The sequence below is a fragment of the Talpa occidentalis genome, unplaced genomic scaffold (assembly GCF_014898055.3).
Source record: "Talpa occidentalis isolate TD23 unplaced genomic scaffold, MPIMG_talOcc4v2.1 talOcc4.7, whole genome shotgun sequence".
NCBI classification, from domain to species: Eukaryota; Metazoa; Chordata; class Mammalia; order Eulipotyphla; family Talpidae; genus Talpa; species Talpa occidentalis.
The window spans coordinates 120,820,077-120,839,406 of NW_023605083.1; the positions used below are offsets into that span (position 1 = coordinate 120,820,077).

General features: G+C 43.4%; 2 protein-coding genes across 8 annotated transcripts; one reads left to right on the forward strand and one right to left on the reverse strand.

The window, feature by feature from the left end:
• Positions 1-19: 19 nt before the first annotated feature.
• CNTD1 (cyclin N-terminal domain containing 1) lies at positions 20-11,600 on the forward strand. Of its 6 annotated transcripts, XM_037491563.2 has the most exons (8): positions 20-407; positions 3,183-3,258; positions 3,497-3,665; positions 4,594-4,756; positions 5,238-5,382; positions 6,008-6,104; positions 8,758-8,820; positions 8,921-11,600. In XM_037491563.2, exons 1-8 carry the CDS (start codon positions 239-241, stop codon positions 8,927-8,929), a joined length of 891 nt encoding a protein of 296 aa, XP_037347460.1. In that variant the 5' UTR covers positions 20-238; the 3' UTR covers positions 8,930-11,600. The 6 variants fall into 6 exon arrangements, with proteins under 6 accessions (XP_037347460.1, XP_037347463.1, XP_037347462.1 ...); XM_037491566.2 differs by lacking the exon at positions 8,758-8,820; XM_037491565.2 differs by lacking the exon at positions 8,758-8,820 and having other exon boundaries at positions 9,361-11,600.
• On the reverse strand, positions 7,404-17,367 carry BECN1 (beclin 1). 2 transcript variants are annotated; one of them, XM_037491548.2, is made up of 12 exons: positions 17,235-17,367; positions 16,835-16,963; positions 15,266-15,333; positions 14,128-14,186; positions 13,366-13,456; positions 13,120-13,256; positions 12,770-12,964; positions 11,460-11,606; positions 10,053-10,202; positions 9,501-9,561; positions 8,949-9,091; positions 7,404-8,210 (listed from the first exon to the last, which is right to left on the reverse strand). In XM_037491548.2, the coding sequence occupies exons 2-12, from the start codon at positions 16,959-16,961 to the stop codon at positions 8,042-8,044; spliced, it is 1,347 nt and encodes a 448-aa protein (XP_037347445.1). In that variant the 5' UTR covers positions 16,962-16,963; positions 17,235-17,367; the 3' UTR covers positions 7,404-8,041. The 2 variants fall into 2 exon arrangements, with proteins under 2 accessions (XP_037347445.1, XP_037347446.1); XM_037491549.2 differs by lacking the exon at positions 9,501-9,561 and having other exon boundaries at positions 8,059-8,210.
• Positions 17,368-19,330: the final 1,963 nt, after the last annotated feature.

Below are 19,330 nucleotides of genomic sequence, written 5' to 3' on the forward strand. Positions count from 1 at the left end.
GGAAGCGGTTGTGCTTTCTGATTGGCTGAGGGGTCGGCGGCCGTTGGGGCGGGAAAACACTGCCTGGAGAGACGGCTCGAGGCCGTGGTGCAAATTGGGTTTTCCTCAGACTTGAGGAGAAGACAAAACACCAGGGGGTCGAAGACTCCAGTGTGTGGCAAAAGGCTCTGGAGAGAAGCTAAGTGGGTCCATATATGGGTCCAGTGAGACGTGTGGGGGTCCAAAAAGGCTTTTGAAAATGAACAGAGCTGTGAGGCCCAGATTGGCTTCCCTCAGTGACTTTCAGTTTGGAGCTGCCGCCACGGAGACCATAGAAGACGCGCTGTTGCACTTGGCCCAGCAGAATGAGCAAGCGGTGCTGGAGGCTGCCGGCCGGATGGGCAGCTTTAGGGACACCCGGATTGTGGGTGTGGACGCCGGGCCCGGGTGTGGGGTTTATGGGAGGTTGGGGCGTCTGTCTCTGAGGCACCGACCTTGAGCTTCAATTCACTTCATTCAAATAAGTTTCCTTAGAACCTACTATGTACCACGAGCTGGTGATGAACAGGCTGCAGGAGCACCTTAGCCTGGGTTCCAAGCTGTTCAGAATACTTAGTGTCCATGTTGCGTGGCTAGAAAGAGAGGGCGAGTCCCTGCTCGCAAACCACTGCTGTGTAATCTTTGCAGATCTGCAAATGGCTTGGTACAAATAAGGTTAGACAAGTGACAATCAGATAGGCAAACTCTTCTGGGGGTTGCAAGACATGAGGGAATGACGCGGGGTAGGAAGAGTTAAAGGAGGCCTCCAGGCATTGCCACATTTGAAGTAGGCCGTGGACTGAAACATGCCATTTTGCTTGATGGTGGAGGGGGGCAGCCTTCCTACCAAAAGGGGTCTGGGGATAAAGACACTTAGGGTGTGTCTACAGTGTACCCCGGTTGGAAAGAGCACTTGGAGAGTAGTTGAAATTAAGCCTGGAAAGATAGTTTGGAGATATTCCATGTACCTTAGAAAAAATTATTTTGACTGTGATGTAAAGGCTGGATTGGAGCAGAGAGAGGTGGGGGTAGGCAGACCAGTGGATTCTGTGTCAGTTATCTAGGTGATAGGGCAGAGGGAATGGCAAGGGAGGATGGATTACAAACATTTTAGAGGTAAAATCTAGGGGTCTGCAATGGGTAAATTTAAGAAGCGAGTAAGGAGAGAAGATGATTATGCTGAAGGGTTGAACCTTTGAGACTGAGATTACAGTGGGGTCATTAAGGGAAATAAACAGTTAAAAAACAGGAGGAAAGGTGACTCCCATTGGGGAAAGCTTGGTTTCGGATATAGTGAGTTTCAGTCTTGTAAAACATGACGAGGAAGGTTTCTAGCTGACTATTTTTTTTTTTTTTAAGTAAGAAGAGAGGTCAAACCTAGAAATAAAGACCTAGTTATCTCTATAAGGATGCTGTTGAAACTGTGGCATTGAGTTCCTAGAGAGAGAAAGGAGAAGCAAGACAAGGATATTTCCTTGGGAAACTCTTTGTGTTCAGGGAATTGGAGAAAAGTCATGAAGGAAATGAAAGGAGTGGTTGAGGAAAAACAAGAGGCCTTTGGAAGCCAAGGGGAGAATTTCATGAAGGATAAAAGCAGTTTCAGATATTTCAGGCATGTGAACAATTGGAATGATTATTGCAAAAGGACCATGATATTTAACAATTAGGACATATTTACTGACCTTTGAGATAAGCACTTCAGCAAGTTGGGAAAAGTATAGTCAAATTGTAGAACATTAGGGAGTGAATGATGTAGAAGCAATAGGTATAAGCTAAGTTTTCAAGAAATTAAAGAGACGGAGCCCTAGCTTAGGTGAATAGAAAAGGATGGTCTTTCAGTTAGTAACAGATTTGAGTTTGTAAGTGGAGGAGGTGGAGCCAGCATCAAGGAAGAGGTGTAACCCTCATCCTTTCCACCTAACCAAAGTTTTCTTGGCAAATTAAAATGGAAAACAGAAACAATTGCCCAGATAATTCAGACCAAAACCCAAAAACCCCAATTATAGACACATATACACACCCCACCACCACCACCACTACTAACAACAAAGAAATCTTATAATTCCAGGGAATGAAAGGACCGGTTGATAACACACAGTTATGTGTTGTAGGGTATTTTGGTAATTGCCTAAACCAGTTCTCTCTGCATTGGACATTGCTAGCAGAACTTTAGTCTCTAACGAGAAAGTTTTGTGATACCTATCTACATGTACTGTGTCTAATGCTAGCTTGACTTTATTATAGTCTTTTTCCCTAAGAAAGTCAAATTTTTTAACAGATATATGATTTGACTATATAATTCTTTGCTGATAAATGCTATAAGTTCCTAGTTCTGCAGGAGTTTTCTTCCTTGAGAACTAACCTTTTCCTTTGTTTCCACCCTTTCATAATATTGCAAACTAAATAGAATTCTATCTGGGGTTGTTCTTTCAAAGCAAAATAGAGGCAACCTAAAGTCTTGCCAAGGTATCTTGTCCGTCCCACCTTCTAATGACTTTTTTTGCCCCAAGATTGTGCTAAGCTCCCTGATTTATGGGGATGTTTCTTCAAAACAAGTCGCTCCAAGTAAGAAAATTGCTCCTGGTGAGAGGCTCAGCCACCACAGATTTACCCAACAAACTGGTGGTGGAGAAATGGTATCCAGCTGTAAGGTGACTTGTGTTTGTAAAGCAGTGGGAGTTCTCCAGAGGGTGGTTACTAAACAAACAGTGTTATAAAGAATATTGAAGCTCCAGGAGGGACCTTTCTGTTCCTGTCAACATTCCACTGAAAACAGAATATAGGGGTTAGGGTTTTTATCCATCCAAGAACCTCTCTTGAAGCTGGGGTCCCAGCATGGTGGAGAGGCCAGCCAGACCAGCTGGTGTGTTTGTGTGTTGCTGCCAAGCCTTTTATCAGCTGAGACCCACAGGAGGGCTCCAGGGTGGCCGAGGGGGCTTGGTCAGTCCTTGTCTTTGGCACTCAGTCAGCCTCCTTTCCATGCCTCTGATCTGCCTGTTGGCAGCAAAAGGAACTGAGCTCAGCTTGGGTTGTTTCAGTCTCATCTTTCTCACCTTCTGACCCTCTTCCCTTGGTCCCGTCGTGGCCTTTATACAACGCCCAAAATTCACAAAGTGCTTTTGGTTGCACCTTGCGAATTAGGCTCTTCTTTCCTGTTTTGGCAGAGTTTGTTTTTCTCCTGTCTGAACAATGGTGTCTGGAGAAATCCGTGAGCTACCAAGCTGTAGAAATCCTAGAAAGGTAAAGCCTGATCCTAAGGCCTTTTTGAGAGGCAACTCTCAGAACCACCCAAATCTTTTTAAAAAGCACAAGCTGCTCCATACCACGAGACTGGTTTTGCACCCTCTTTTACTTACAAATGTTAACTTTTTTAGCCAGTGATTAATATTGGAGATAAGACTGCAGCATAGTTTGAAGCACAAACTCCCTTTCATTTGGGTGAGTGTGGCTTGCTTACTCTTTTTTTCCTTCTTTATAGTTTTATGGTTCAGCAGACAGAGACTATCTGCAGGCAAGCCGCACTCCAGCCAAGAGATAAGGCAGAACTTCAGAACTGGAGGGCCCTGAAAGAGCAGCTTTGCGACAAGTTTATCCTGCGTCTCGTGTCATGCGTTCAGCTGGCAAGCAAGCTCTCCTTCCACTACAAAGTAAGGAGCTAGGGTCACCCATGGGCACCTGTGGATTTGAAAGAGACTAGCTCATCCAAAGAGGACTGTGAGACACCTACTCCTGGGCTCATGTGGAAATCCCAGTGGGCAATTATGCTTCCTAAGCATACACACATACACACACAGAGTCACACACACTCAAACAGTCACACACAGTCACACAGAGGCAGTTATTTAATAGCCTGAAGTTCTGTTCCCAAAGTATAATTGCTGGACAGATGCCATTGTTCATACAGGTCACCTTCCTTCCCTGTGGACCCAAGGACAGTTTACATAAGGTGCCTGATTTGCCAACATACCTATCAGTGTTAAAAGCAAACTCTTAACACTTGTAGGGATAAACTGTTTCCACATTGCCACCCCATGCCTATATAGTGAAGTAGCATCCATTCATTAAATACTCTGTCTGCTGGGTGAGATGCTACAATAGGTACCATGGCTACAACAATACAAATATTATCTGGGCTGTCAAGGAATTTGATTATCTAATGAGAGACGACACAGGCAAATGTGAGAAAGTGTGCTCCGATCAGTGTAAATACAGAGGGCTATGAGTGAACCTCACAAGCCTCAGAGAACCCATGAAGTGTTTTTAGAGAGAATGACTTCTTGAAGGGGGAGGGGTGGGAAGAGAGAGGAGTTGAGGAAAGCTGGGAGAGAAGAGAGGGAGGGAAGGGAGATCTGCATACTGGAAATAGCATGTATATCCACATGGAGAACTTGCTGGACTTGGGTCCTGCACATAGTTCTACATATACGCGTAGAGTATAAGGAGAAGCTACCAAGAGAGATGAGATGAAGACACAAGTTGGGTAGTAGAGGGCTGTGTTTGGATACCATACCAAGATGTAATGGTCTTATTCTGATCTGCTTCTCTCCTTCTCACATTTTGTTTTTCTTTGCTCAGATCATCAGCAACGTTACTGCATTGAATTTCCTCCAGGCTCTAGGGTATCTCCACACTAAAGAAGAACTTTTGGAGTCAGAGCTTGATGTTTTGAAGTCCCTGAACTTCCAAATCAATCTGCCTACTCCCTTGGCCTATGTGGAGATGCTCCTGGAGGTTTTAGGTATTTTATGAAATACCTCAGGGAAAATGGGCTGGAGTCTTCCAGAGAAAGCAATAAGAATGTGCCCAGGGGGTTGGGGACAGTGGGCAGCACCTGCCAATGAGGTCACCAGCAGGACCTGGGGTGACTGAGGGAAGTAAGTGCTCCCTCTGCTATTTACCAGGGAAAGCAGTTCAGATCTCAGCACCCAGCTTCTATTTGAACTTACTGGGTACTCTCCTATTGCAGAAAGAGTTGATTTTATAAAGAGGCATGAGATCAGAGAAGAACAAATATACCCTCATTGTATATACACTATGCTTGGAGATTTCTCTCTCCCTTTGTCCTTCACTACTGACCTCCAGCTACAGAGGTTTCTTACAGTGGACCATAGCTACCAGGAAGCACATTAGTAGTACAGTGGCTTTATGTCACCTGACAACTGTGATGATGACCAGAGAAGACCCGCATGATGCTCTTACCATGTCCTTACTCCATCCAGGATACAATGGCTGTTTGGTCCCAGCCACACGGTTGCATGCAACTTGTCTAACCCTGCTCGACCTGGTTTATCTTCTGCATGAACCCATATATGAGAGTCTGCTGAGGGCTTCAATTGAGAACTCCACGCCCAGTCAGCTGCAAGGGTAAGGCAAATCCTTTAGGGTAGGTTTCTTCCAGAAACAGGTCAGAAATATACCATAAGGACCTGGGGAATGGTATTAACCTAGGGAGGGATCCAGTGCACAGGTAACCTGCAGGGGTTACCTGGTTCTAATTCCAATGTTTCTTGGCTATAGATGACTGAGTCCAATTAGCAAAACCCTAAAGGCTTTTTACTTTTAAATCTAAATGACTTCAAGCAATTAACATACTTTCTTTCCTAGTTCTTTTATTGCTGCTTATAACTTGAGATTACTGAACTGCTTTTATAGTCACTGAGGGGAAAAAGCCAGTCACAAGGTTGTAACTTGGACAAAAGCATTTGATTACTGTAAAGTCAGACTGGTAAAAAGCCTCACAGTTACATTTGTCAAGGGGACAGCTGGAACAACAAAAGACCTAAAACCATTCAGACATGAAGCTCATGTTCTCATCCCAGTTGAGTTGGGGGAGGTTGGGGAGGGGCCAATCAGCGATTGACCATTTCATTCCATGTCTAAAAAATTCAAGATGAGCACCAAACAACTCACAGTTGAAGTTCCATGACTCTAAGATTTCGAAGATCCAGTTTCACCTATCTCCAAAATTAATATGGTTTTAATTACTCAGGGAAAAGTTTACTTCAGTGAAGGAAGACTTCATGCTGCTGGCGGTAGGAGTCATTGCAGCAAGTGCTTTCATCCAAAACCATGAGTGCTGGAGCCAGGTACGCACCACTGAGCAGGACCAGCACGGTCAGAATTCATTTAGCAGACAGCATTCTCCATCAGTTAAAGGAAAACAGAACACGACCTATAAAAGATAAGTGCCAAGACCCAGGATTAGGATGAGCGAGCAGGATTTGGGAGAGGAATGACTAGGGTAGGACTGAAGTGTTCCCCAGCATTCATTCCTCTTGTGAAACTAGAAATGGAGGCCCAAGGTCAGCTTGTTCATTTCCCTTTATAATTTGCTGTTATGTCAAAGTCCAGTAATTATATCCTCCCAAATAGAGAAAATGTCAAGGCCCAAATGTCCCCCTCCTACTTCCACAAGGCGTATCTCCAGCAGAGTTAAGAATCTAGCCAAAACCTTCCATGCTCAGTATCAGAGCAAAGGTATCCTAATGAGATTTGGCCACTGGCAAATACTGGGATCTGGATTTAATCTTCTCTGTAAGTTCACGGAAAGGAAAAGCTTACATTTGGCTTGAGTCAATAGCCCAAGCAATGTGTCTGTTTGTGCACTAAAACATGTTGAGATTATTTAGTAATAAGAAATCTGTCTTTTCTGAAGGTTGTGGGCCATTTGCAGAGCATCACTGGCATTGCCTTGGAGAGCATTGTGGATTTCTCTTATGCAATCCTGACTCACAGTTTGGGAACCAACACTCCAGGGCCTCGGCAGCCTGTTCCTCCCCACCTGGGGGCCAGAGCTCTGAGGGCTGCCGCTTCCTCCAACACATAAGGCGGGCCGGACCCCTCAGTTATAAATAACTTTCCAGTCATTATACTCACATCCCTCCCTTTGTTTATTTTCATACTCAAGGCACAAAAGTTCCAAGTATCTTTTGAACTATATTTTGTATTTCAACTTCATGCTTATTTTCTATATTAGAGTTAAGGTGGACAAGCATGTCCTTTTTGTCAGACTGAAAATGTCAAAGGGCTTGAAGGAGATGCAATATTTGTTAAGTTGATTTATTTTTGCATAACAAGGTATTTATAGCTTTAACTGTTAAGTTCACTGAGGGAGAACACAAATTTGGAGATGACCAGGGGCTCAAATACTGAGATTATATGGGTGACCTTGACTGAACATCATGGAGGCAGCCTTTATTTCCTCTCAAACTTTTCTGCTATTACTGAAATCTACACAAATAGGTTTTCCTCCACAGCAATAAATTTTCATTAGTCTTTTTAAAATGAAAACTAGCCCATTTCTAAACATGTTTCATCAGGATTTCCACAGACCTGCACTTGAACTCAATCTTCCCAGAATACAAAGTACTCTATTTTAGTTAAAGAAAAACCCAACAGCACACCTCTGGGCAGTTATCAGACTGCAGCAAATCTTTTATTACAAATAATTAAATCTCTCCATAACATCTCAAACAGCATCAAACACAATTTCATAACTCTAATAGATCAGAGTAAGCATTCAGTACTAGAACCGAGTGAGGAGAAGTGTTCTATTTCAAGCTTCTGATCACACCACACGGTGACCACACAAAGCATATAGGTCATTTCCTCACGTTATCCATCTGTGCCTTACACATCTCGTCATCTCAGTAGAAACAGACGTTTTGATTTCATATTGTAAGTGCATGAAGTTGAGAGAGATAAAATCCAGTGAAAACATATCAATCTCAATTCAACTCAGTCTTTTTAAAAAAGCAAACTTAAATTAGTTTTGAGTGGGGAGAGGGAAAAGAAGGCATTGGATTAAGAGTCAAACTATGACAAAGGTGGCTAGACATGGCATGTTGTAGTGTTGGAAGCTCTCCATCATCTCATTTTATAATAAAGTGGCTTTTGTGGATTTTTTTTTTTTTGGTATTGTAAACATGTGTTGAATCCAAATTGAATTTAAAACAATTTTTTGCAAACAAAATTTAAAGCCTTTAAGGCAAAACATCCCCCTTGCCCCAGGAAAAAAAGAAAGTCATTTGTTATAAAACTGTGAGGACACCCAAGCAAGACCCCACTTAAGATTCGTCAACATGAACTTGAGAGCTTTTGTCCACTGTTCCTCAGAGTTAAACTGGGTTTTGATGGAATAGGAGCCGCCGCTGCCTCCTGTGTCTTCAATCTTGCCTTTCTCCACATCCATCCTGTAAATGGACACAGCAGAGCTCATTAGTAACTGAGATACGAATGAAGTCAGCTCAGGCAAATGGGCAGGGCCTTGATCACAGGATCATTCATGTCATTTTATCCATTAAAAAACTCCTGGCGAGCAACGGTAGTGTATTTTGGATTTGCTTGAAAGCAAAAAATCAAGAAGGCTGTCACAAGAGCCTCATTGTCATTGTGGAATACAGGGACAGGACATACACCCAAACAGAGGAAAAGCCTGGAACAGAGGGTAAGAGTCACAGTGCTCCTCACTGTTTTCCTAGGCATCTCTGAACTCATGGGGAGAGAAGGGAGGAAGGAGGAAAAAATACTTTGTTTTGGGATGACAGAAGCAGCTCAGCCTCACTCTCTTACGCTAAGGTTTCCCTCCATCACCTGGGTCTTACAAAGTCTGACCAAACGAAGCATTCCTGTATATTTCCAAAGGCTTCAGGGGAAAACCTTCCTGAAATTGGAAAGCAGGCTTGAGCTCTGTGCCAAGAAAATGTCCCAACGATCTAGGACAACATTCTTTTCCTCTAGGGACCAGGTGGTCATATTCTCTCCAGCAGCAACATTGGACCAGTCTTTGCCTATCGGTGTCAGGTGATTTTGCACACTTTCTGCTTTCCCACCATTTATATTGTTTTTCCTCCGTACTTAGTGCGCTTCAATTTTGCTCAATTTGGTCCTACTTTTACCATAGGTTCATTGAGCACTGGGAGGATACTGACCTGTAGGGAAGACAAAAACGGGTCTCGCCTTTCTCAACCTCCTCTTTGAACTGCTGCACACAGTCCAGGAAAGCCACCATTGCATGGTCAAACTTGTTGTCCCAGAAAAACCGCAACCCTCCGGAACAGTATAATGGCAGCTCCTGCCCAGGAAGAGAGAACTGGCTGTGGGTGTGGCATCACCAGATAACCAGAGACTGCACCCCATCCTACCAATCTCCCAAGTCATGGTCTGTTTGTAAACAGTAACTCTGGCAAATAACAACGCATCTGGACCTGTTTCACCATCGATGGGACTGTATTACACCTCTACCTCACGGTGACCCCTTCCCCATCTCAGCACACACATTCTCCTCTGATCTGCCCATAGTCTTCTGGACAAACTGTGAAAACCTAATTTTTTTCTCTACAGGTGCAAAAGAGTTAATCCTAAACTAGACAAGACAGTGAACAAGAAATTGGTTCCTCGTGAGACAGCTCAGCCTAAGAAAACTGTTTCATTAGCAGGGACAAGAATTCTACATCCCGGTGGAAATGGAGCTGCCAGAATACCTTGGATTTGTCTGTCAGAGACTCCAAATATGAATGGTTTCCATAGGGAACAAGTCGATACCTAGAAAGGAGATGCAGACAGAGATGGACAGGTCTCCCTCTAAAGCGATTACTGGAGTGTTAAAATCCAGTGATCTGTCTCCATCCCACAAGGGACTTCTTTTATTATTCCCACCCCTCTCCCTCACCTCCCACAGGTTCCACGTTTAAATGATTTTGTTTTCTGAACAAACTACATTTATTATAGTTGTTTGGGGGCCTTTTATGGGCAAATGGATGTTTTAAATTTAAAAACAAAAACTGAAAAGAGCCTGAGGAACACTGAAATTCTGGAGGCAGGAGGTGGGGGCCGCAGGCGTGGCCATGTGGCTCGAGGACTACTCCGTCCATGAACCCTGTGTTGGAGTGTGAAACCAGAGGCAGACAACACACAGAAAACTCCTAGTCTGTCGGGAGCAAAAACTCATGGCCGAGGGGAAAGCAGTAGCAGGTTGAAGATACAAATCACATCAAAGACACACCATACTCCCATAGAAAGGGCTGCATTTTTACCTCTGGAATTTGAGACCCATCTTATTGGCCAGGGCATGGAGCAGCAGCACTGTCTGGCCCCAGGCTGCATTAATCTCATTCCATTCCACAGGAACACTGGGCAGACGGCCCAGTCTGAAGTTATTGATTGTGCCAAATTGTCCACTATGCCTACAGAGGAAGGCAGAAGGGCAGAGAAAACACAGGGAGAACTTAAAACTAAGAAACTCCTAAAACTTCCTATTCTCATCCAAAACCTAGCATAATCTCATCTCCAGACGAATACATCTAAGCTCTTCTTGGTTCTTCAAACACATATCAAAAACGAAGCCCTCCTCTTCCCACCTGCTCCTCAGAGGTCAAAGCAGAAATTCGGTGTCATCCTTGAGCATCTCATCTCCCTTCCCCCCAGAAACAACTAAGCTCTGTTGATTCTATCTCCTAAACCTGTCCACTTCTCTCTGCTGATTCCATCTCCTAAAGCTGTCTACTCCCCTACCTCAATGCCAGTACTCTTTTTCCTGTTTGGGTTCCTACTGACAAGTCTCCTTACCAATGACACTGCCCTCCTCCCCAAGTCATTCCCCACACTGCAGGTTCATTACTCACAAATGCAAATATACTTTCCTGCCCCAAACGCTTTATCCAACTTCTTTTGAATAAAGTCCAAATCCCTCAATGAGGCCGACATGATCCTTTAGGAACTGATAACTCTCCACTTTATATCCTGTCACTCTCCCCTTTACAATCTGAGTCACAACAGCTCCTTTCAGAGCTCTGAATGCACCACTCCCACTTTCCCCTGTTTCTTTGCACATAATGTTCTCTCTGCCAGGAACAACCCCCCTCCTCTGCAGACTTCCACTTCCAGTCTCAGCTTAAACATCAACCTCTTCTGGGAAAACTTTCCATGCAGCCTTCCCATGTTAGGTAAAGTGCCCTTATGTGTTCTCACAGCACCACAGGTTTGTCCTTATCACACTGTGTTACTTATTTATCCATCCGGTCCACTAAATTATAAGCAGAAGGCAGAACACATAATCTTTGCTATTGCACTTCTAGTGCTTAGCACAGTGCCTACCACTAGTATCTTAAAAGATACTAGTTAAATGAACACGACTTTCAAATAAACTAATAAATACATGATCCTGGAGATAAGAAATCAGTGCCAGAGGACCAGGTCTTCATGCAGCGGAAGGCCAGATCTTTCCCTTTCCTTGGAGGAGTGGATGTCACCAAACTCTAGAATTCCAGCCCCCTGACTATGTTTTTCCCCTCACAAGGAATGAAAGATACCAGGATGGGGTGAAGATGACATGCAGTCCATTTCATGGGAGATGGGTCCCCTGGCTTAGTGGTCACAGCTAAGGTCCTGCTATCTAGTGCTTCCCAGTTCCCAGATGCTCCTCGCCCTCCAGCCTGTATTACCAGATGTGGAAGGTTGCATTAAAGACATTGGTTTTCTTCAATTTTTCCAGTTGCATCTGGGCATAACGCATCTGGTTTTCTACACTCTTCAGTTCATCATCCAGTTCCAGCTGTTGTCGTTTAAATTCACTGTACTCCCTCTGATACCTGTGAGCAGCCAAGGTGCCATTGAAAGCCATCAGTTTGGGGGCCAAAATTTCTTTCTCACCACCCCTTGAAATGATTTACTCTAGTGATTAAGGGTACATCTAGTTAGGGCACCCTTTCTATTTGGTAAAGATCCCACACAAGGGAACATACATACCCTACTGTTTTGTCTGGGAGGGACAAATGTCTCAAAATCCAACTGCTGATAAAGTGGAGAAAAACAGGGCTCTCTCAAAGTAGGACCCAACACCTCTAAGAAGCACCTCTGTATTTCTGATTTTATTTTTTTAAATTTAAGATACAAGAACTGGGTTATAGGCTGGGGGGAGGAGGGATGAGAGGATTCATCAGAGACAGATTGGGGAGCAGAATAGGTGGATTGACTGAAAGACACTGCTGAGGGGAGCAGTGGGCGAAACAGGAGGTCTGCTGTGCCATGTGGATTAGCTTCCTGGCCAGGAATCAAACTCATGCTGCAGTGGCTGGCAATAGTTTGATAGCTCTGAGACTTTAACCCCTGTGCCACCAGGGAGGCCCTGTATTTCTGATCTTTTCCAGAAATGCAGTAAGTGGATTATGAGAGGTTTCGTTCATAAACTGTCCACACTGAATCTCTATAACTCATTTCTATAAACTTACTGTCCTTTAATGAACAGTATACACTACTTCCCATGGAGTGTATTACAGTACTCTGAAAAAATTAATTTCTTTGCACCTTACTTCCCCAACTTTAGTTAGTGTGGACACCAGTCAATCACTCCTCCACTAGACAAAAGGTCTTCTCAGGCTGAGCACCAATGAAATGTTTGAACTGGGAAAGAATGAATGTAGGCCAATAAGCTCATCTTTCTGATAGCGGACATAGGATAAGAGGTTGACTTAGCCAAATATGCCCAGGTACCTAAAGGCCAGAGTTGCCTCAGGGCCCTGGTTACTGCATTCTTTATTGAAACAATATGCTTCCTGCACTTAATTGTGCTACCCCTTCATATATTACCCTTCCAACTTCTATAAACAGGGCCTAGATGCAATAAGCAGGACAGTGGACTGTAGCTTATAAACTAATCTGACACACTCAGTTGCAAGCCATTTCGGCTCCTGGAGCCTTCAGGCAGGAAGGTAGAAAACTGGGAGCAGGGGCGAGGGTAGGGGTGGTCACTTACTGGGCTTCTTCCTGATCCAGTCTCTCAGCCTCAGCCTGGACCTTCTCGAGATTTTCTGCCACTATCTTGCGGTTCTTTTCCACGTCCTCTAGCTCCTGGATCAGCCTCTCCTCCTCTAATGCCAGCTCCTTTAGCTCCAGCTGTAGCTGTTCACTGTCATCCTCATTCATTTGCTCTAACATCTCCAAGCAGCGCCTGCCAGGCACACAGAGAAGGTATACTTACCAGAGGGAAAGTACTACGTTTGCCTGAGTTGAGTATCGCTCTGGTGGAAGGGTTAGTCTCAGAGAGGGGAGGGACCACTCTAAGACTCAGATCTGTTTCCAGGTCGCAGCTCTGGAGGCACTCACTTGTAGTTCTGACACTCATTTTCAGTGACGTTGAGCTGAGTGTCCAGTTGGTCTAAAAGAGTATCTGTGCATTCTTCACACAGTGGGTGATCCACATCTGTCTGGCCTGACATGATGTCAAAAAGGTCCCCTGTGACCTGGAAGTGGGGAAGAGTCAGGATTGGGTCTGTCCCTGCTACTACCCACCTACCACCTCTACCAACCAGGCCCACTGCGCAGGCCCACAGTGGAATGAAACTGACTTGCCTTCAATCTTCGGCTAAGGTTCTCCATGGTGCCGCCATCAGATGCCTCCCCAATCAGAGTGAAGCTGTTGGCACTTTCTGTAGACATCATCCTGCAGACAGCCCCCCGCCCATGGGCCACATGAGGGAGCAGAGAGGCCTCCTCCACCTACTGCAGTGCCAGTGGCAGAGACTCTCAAGCACCGGCTGAGGGGCCTCAAGTCGCATACCCACTCCTAGCCCGACTGACCTCCCAAGGGCACCTCTCTCCCAGGGGAAGGCCATGCTGGTCTTCCACAGGGGCACTCAGCACGAAGGTTGGCCTGGATGGACTAAGGAGGGAGAGGGGCATCAAAAATTGATATATGTGTATCTACAGTAAAAAGGAAGGAGAATCAGAAAAGACTACTTTTTAGAATTATACCCCTTGTAACCTTCACATGCACCAGTACTAAGAACTTGAATATCTACCAATATTTGCTATTTTAAACTTCTAAAGAGACCATCTTGTTTACTAGTCAATCCCTCCCTCCACTTTTCTCACTTCTTCATCATGAAAGTTATTGTCCCTACAATAGCTGTTGTCCCTCAGAATGGCTACAGGAAAAACTCAATCAGTACTAGAAGGTGATGGGCCAGGCATAAGGGAATATATCTTTCATGGAAATGCCAAAAGGCTAGGTGATGATTCATGTCCATCACCTGGCTCCAGGCCTCATATCTGGCTTCAATTAAAATTCTACTGCCTTTGGCAAGGAACAGGGGGCTGAGGAGTAGTAGGCACCTTGCTGGGGGGATGAATCTGCGAGAGACACCATCCGGGCGAGTTTCAATAAATGGCTCCTGGGAAGGAAATAAGAGGACATTAGAATTCTGGCCGCTTAGGGGTAGAGTATATTTCCTAAACAGCCTCAGAAATATGAGCGTGGGTTGCGAAGCTAAACCGGAGGAGGGTCCCACATGGCGCGCAGAGCTCCCCTCAGCAGTGTACTTTGGTTCTTCTGCCTGCTCTGCTCCCCGCTCTGACTCTGGTGCTTCCCGCGTTTCTGACTGAGTGCTTGTATAATAAACAAACTAAAGCATGCCTCAGAAATACTTGGCTTCCCCCTTGATTGAAACAACAAATCTTGATAAAACACAGAGACTTAAGAAATGGGCATTATCTAGCCAATCTCTGGATATATGCACTAAGAAAGGAACGATGGTACACACAAGCCTCAAATCCCACTTGGTTTTTTGTAGACAACAGCATTTCCTGACCATGTTGTACTCTATTGTAGTTAAAGTTGCATTTTCTCAACACTTACCACTCAGAGGTAGGGGAGAGAATGCCCTAAATCATGGCAGAGAAAAACTCAGATCACACTGCAATGAAGTTTGCCATCGCATAGAACAAAGTAGATAATTTTTATGTTTTCAACATAAATTTATATTTATGATATAAATTATAATGGAGCAAAATCTTATGATATGTATCTTTGGCCATGAAAATCATCACTGAAGTTGATCACCAGAGGGTTTAAAAATGACAGTGACAGCCCTTTTTGACTAGGGAATCATACAATTCACCATCCACACCAAGATACATTTGAGAATAGAGAAGAGTAGATATTAACAATTGACTAGGGCAACAGATGTAAACCAAGAATGCCCTGGGCGGGGGTCAACCTGGACACAGAGGTCTTCCCATGTCCCTCCTATAATGGCTTATAATTCTGTTTCAAATAGAGCCTCTTCCCACATTTTTTAATGGATGTTACATTAAGTAACACCACTACCTGAAGTGTATTCTGTCCTTCCAATGATCCACATTGGCCTTGTCATGTATTACATGTCGTTAACCATAGATTCCAAAAGTGGGGGGGAGCCTAAGAGCACCAAGTACCTGACAAAACCCACTGTGCATTCCAGTATTTTCATACCTCTCCTGAGTTAGCCTCTTCCTCATGGGTCTCTCCTGGTTTCGCCTGGGCTGTGGCAAGTAATGGAGCTAAGGATAAGGAAAATATTGAGTCAGAACAGTCCTATCAAAGCCAGAGGGCATATGAAAATATATAAAAAGAATTAAGAAATATCATCACCAGTACTATTAATACACAGAAGAATCTTGTCTTCTTTCCCTTACCCCTATCCCCCATCAATGCAAATTAAGGATTTTTTTTTCCTGGTAAAATGGTATCATGATTATGTTTCAAAAAAGATACCTTCGTCTTCCAAAAATACCAAAATATATACAGTAATTATATGTTTGGGATTTGCTTTAAAATAATTCTGAGTGGGATAGGAACAGATGGGACTGTAAAGGAAATATTATTAAATATGCATTGATGACTGTTGAAACTAGGTAATAGGTACATGGGGATGCATTAATTACTTTATAACAACCTCATTCCCCAGAATAACTGGAAAGGAACATAAGGGAAATTTCTGGAAAGATGAAACCTTTCTAAATGGCATTGATCTAGGTTACATGAGTGTATCCATTTCTCAAAAATGTTTAACTAAGAGTTGTATATTTCAATGCATGGCAATTTACCTTTAAAAAAGAGTGAAAAAATAATTGAGTGGGGATAGGAGGTGAGTAACAGTATAGACAATACAAGAATGGCAGAATGTGGCTAACTGTTGAAGCTGGGTGACAGATAACAAGGGAATTCATTATACTATTCTCTTGGCTGTATGTTTGAAATTTTCCATAAGAAAAAGTGTAAATATATTAAAAAGTTAATCCCCCTTTTAAAAAGAAAAATAAGGTAGTAACAATTGCTAATGTTTATTGAATACTATTTGCTTAGTATATTCCTATATATACATAATTTGTCATAGTTGCGCCTTACAACTGCTTTCAGGTCTTTTTACACTTTACAGATAAAGAAACCACAGCTTGTCCAAGAATTAGAGGGGTGAAGTAGCTTGCAATAAGTCATTCAGCTGGTAAATGACAGCCATGATTTAAATCCAAGCAGGCTGATTCCAACACCATGAGTTTATTTAAACTGTCTTTTCTTTGTTCTCTAACTTCATCTCCCTTCTTCAAACTCTAAGACTCTGTTCCTCCACTTACCAGCTGGTTAAGGTAAGTTCCTTAACCTCCTTGAGCCTCAATTCCTCATCTGTTAAGTAATGATAACGATTGCACTATTTCATAGGTGTAGGTGGAAAAAATGAAGTGTGTAATGCACTTGGTATATGACAAGTCCTCAACAAATACCGTTTATTATTGCATAACACTGTATGTGCATATTCCATTACTCTGAAACAGAGGGAGCAGAAATTTAATGACTTTTCTTTGCTATAGAAAGCTCTCTAGAGCAGTATAAGAACTCCTTTACGTTCCCGACGAGAAAACAGAAAGCCAGAGTGATGTGACTTGCCCTACGTTCACACGGCGAGTCTGTGAGACTACATAGATAAACACCTTGAGACCTTTATCGCTAGAGCTGCCCACTTTCCAAGATCTTGACCACCCTCTTTCCAAGGGTCTCGCTGACCTGTGAGCTCCTGGATGGTGACACGATCCAGGATCTTGAAGCTCGTGTCCAGTTTCAGGGGCTGGCTGCAGCGCTGGCACACGAAGCTCACCTGCATGGTGCTGCTGGATGTCTTAGAGCCCTCCATTCCTGCGGCGTGGAAAGGAGGCGATTTAGGGAGAATCGACGTCCTTGAAGCCCCGGCCCAGGACTACCACCTGCCTTTGCTAATGTGAAAGGGGCAAAATCCCCGCCCGCGCCATTCCCTCTAGGCGTGGTACGAAATCAGGCGAACCTGCTTCCGGGGCAGCCCCGGCAAAAGCAGCTTACAGCCCAGAGTCAGGGAGGGGCTGCAATAAGGGCAGTGATGGTTCCCAGGCCCCCCTCTAAGGTCCACTTTCAGCCCCCCGATGCTCTGCACCTCGGGACCCGGAGCCCGCCACCCTGGCGTGGTCTATCGCGGGGGCACCGTGGCCTCGGGTCGGCCCCGGACCCAGGCCTCCAGAACTGCCATCGCCCAGTTTTCAGCTACTTCCCGGTCCGCCAGCGGAGACTTCCGCCCCGACCGGATGTGACGCCACGGCGGCTGCCGCCGGTCGGGCGGGCGGTTATGGGCGACCCGCGCGCGGTCCCGCCTGCGACCCCTAGAGGCCGAGATGGGAAACGCGCCGCGTTTGGGCGGGTGGGCCACGCTGCGGCGGGAGGGGGAAGGACCCAGTAGAGAGAGGAGACCTCGCCCTGCTTTAATTCAGTGACTTTTCTCCAGATTTGCCACTTCTGAGCGGACCCACTTTAATTCCTCACGCTTTTTCAGTTTGGTTTTTTTTAAGTTTCTGCTTGAGAGAGCTGGGTTTTCTTTCAGATACCACTGAGAATGGTAGACGCCCTTGGGGAAGGTTGAGGAGGTAAACATTCTGTTTTGTGTTTTACTTTTTCAATTATTGATTAGGGGAAATGGCACATACTCTGATTCTGAAAAGTATTATAAAGTTATAAAACTAAACCATTTTTGTCTTGCTGCAGGAATAGCTCAGTGAAACAAAATATAGTTTAAAAAAAATAAGGAAACCGAATATAGAAGGGATTTGTGCGATTTATGTAATAAAACTGGTATTTCAAATCAGTGGGGAAATTAACTGCTTAATGAGGGATGTGTGGGGCCAAAAGACACGTAGATAGTGGTGAGCTGAAGCTTCTTCTTCAGTCTTTCTACCAAGAGAAATTCCAAGTTCGTCACAGATTTAAGCATCTAAAATACAATGATTAAATGTACCAAGTGAAAGTGTGAGTGAATATTTTTTTTATAACCTTGGAGTGGAGAAGGTCTAAGCATGGCATGAAAATCAGAAGCCAAAAGGAAAAAACTGAATTTCACTTCTTAGAAAGTGAAGCTTTCTGAACAATCAAAGACATTGTAAAAAAAAGTTTACAAAAAAAAAATGTGGAAAATAGTTGCAAATAATGAGAAGATAAATTTCTTTAATATACAGAAATCTATTCAATCAATAAAAATACCAATAGGCCAGTAATGAAATGGACAGATAATATGAAAACAAAGCTTGCAGAAAAATGATTGATAAAAGGTATAAAAGTATTTAATTTCATTTGTAATTCAGTCAATAGAAATTAAATTTTAATGAGGCAGCTTTTCTCATATATGACATTGTAAAGACTGTTGTAAAAACTATTGTAAAAAACCAGTTGATAACATCCAGTGTTGATGTACATTTGGAGAATTCTAGAATGTTGTTGACTGGGAGTGTAAATTAGTATAACTTTTGGAGGTCAGTCTGACACTGTAGGAAAACAAGACTGGGAGGTAAACTTCATTGTGTTTGTGCCTATTAAAATTTTAAATGTGCATATTCTTTGACTCAAAAATTCCTTCTAGAAATTTCCCTAATAGATATGCAAGTACTTAAACATTTATGTACCAGAATGTTCCTTCTTAAATGCCCTTCAGTAATAGGAAATGTTTAAATAAGTTATGGTATTAAAAAAAAAAAAGTTATGGTATTCATTCAGTAGAATACTATGTGGTCATTAAAAAGACGGATGTAAGCTTGCGTTTTGCTTGATTCACTTGGATACTTTGAGAATTGTCAGAAGGGCAATGCTGGAAGCTGGAAGATTATCAATAGTTAGGCGGGTTTTGTATGAATTAAGGTAAGACTGTCAATTGAAATAAGAAAAGTTTCAGTAGTATGTATGATATGATTCCAATTATACAAAAAATAGTATGGTATATGATATGATAGGTTACACATTATGTGAGGTGACAATAGGACAGAGACATTTCACTTTGTACAAATTTGTATTATTAAATTGTTTTTGTTTTTGTTTTTACAACAAGCCTATGTAATTCATTCACAACAAAAATTAAACTCTTACAGAAGTAATATAACAATACAGGAAGTTGGGGGAATAGTATTATGAAATGATGCATAGCCTCATTTCATATAGTTTTTATGTTTTCCATTAAAACATGTTTTTCTTAGGTAGTTTAACACAGTTGTA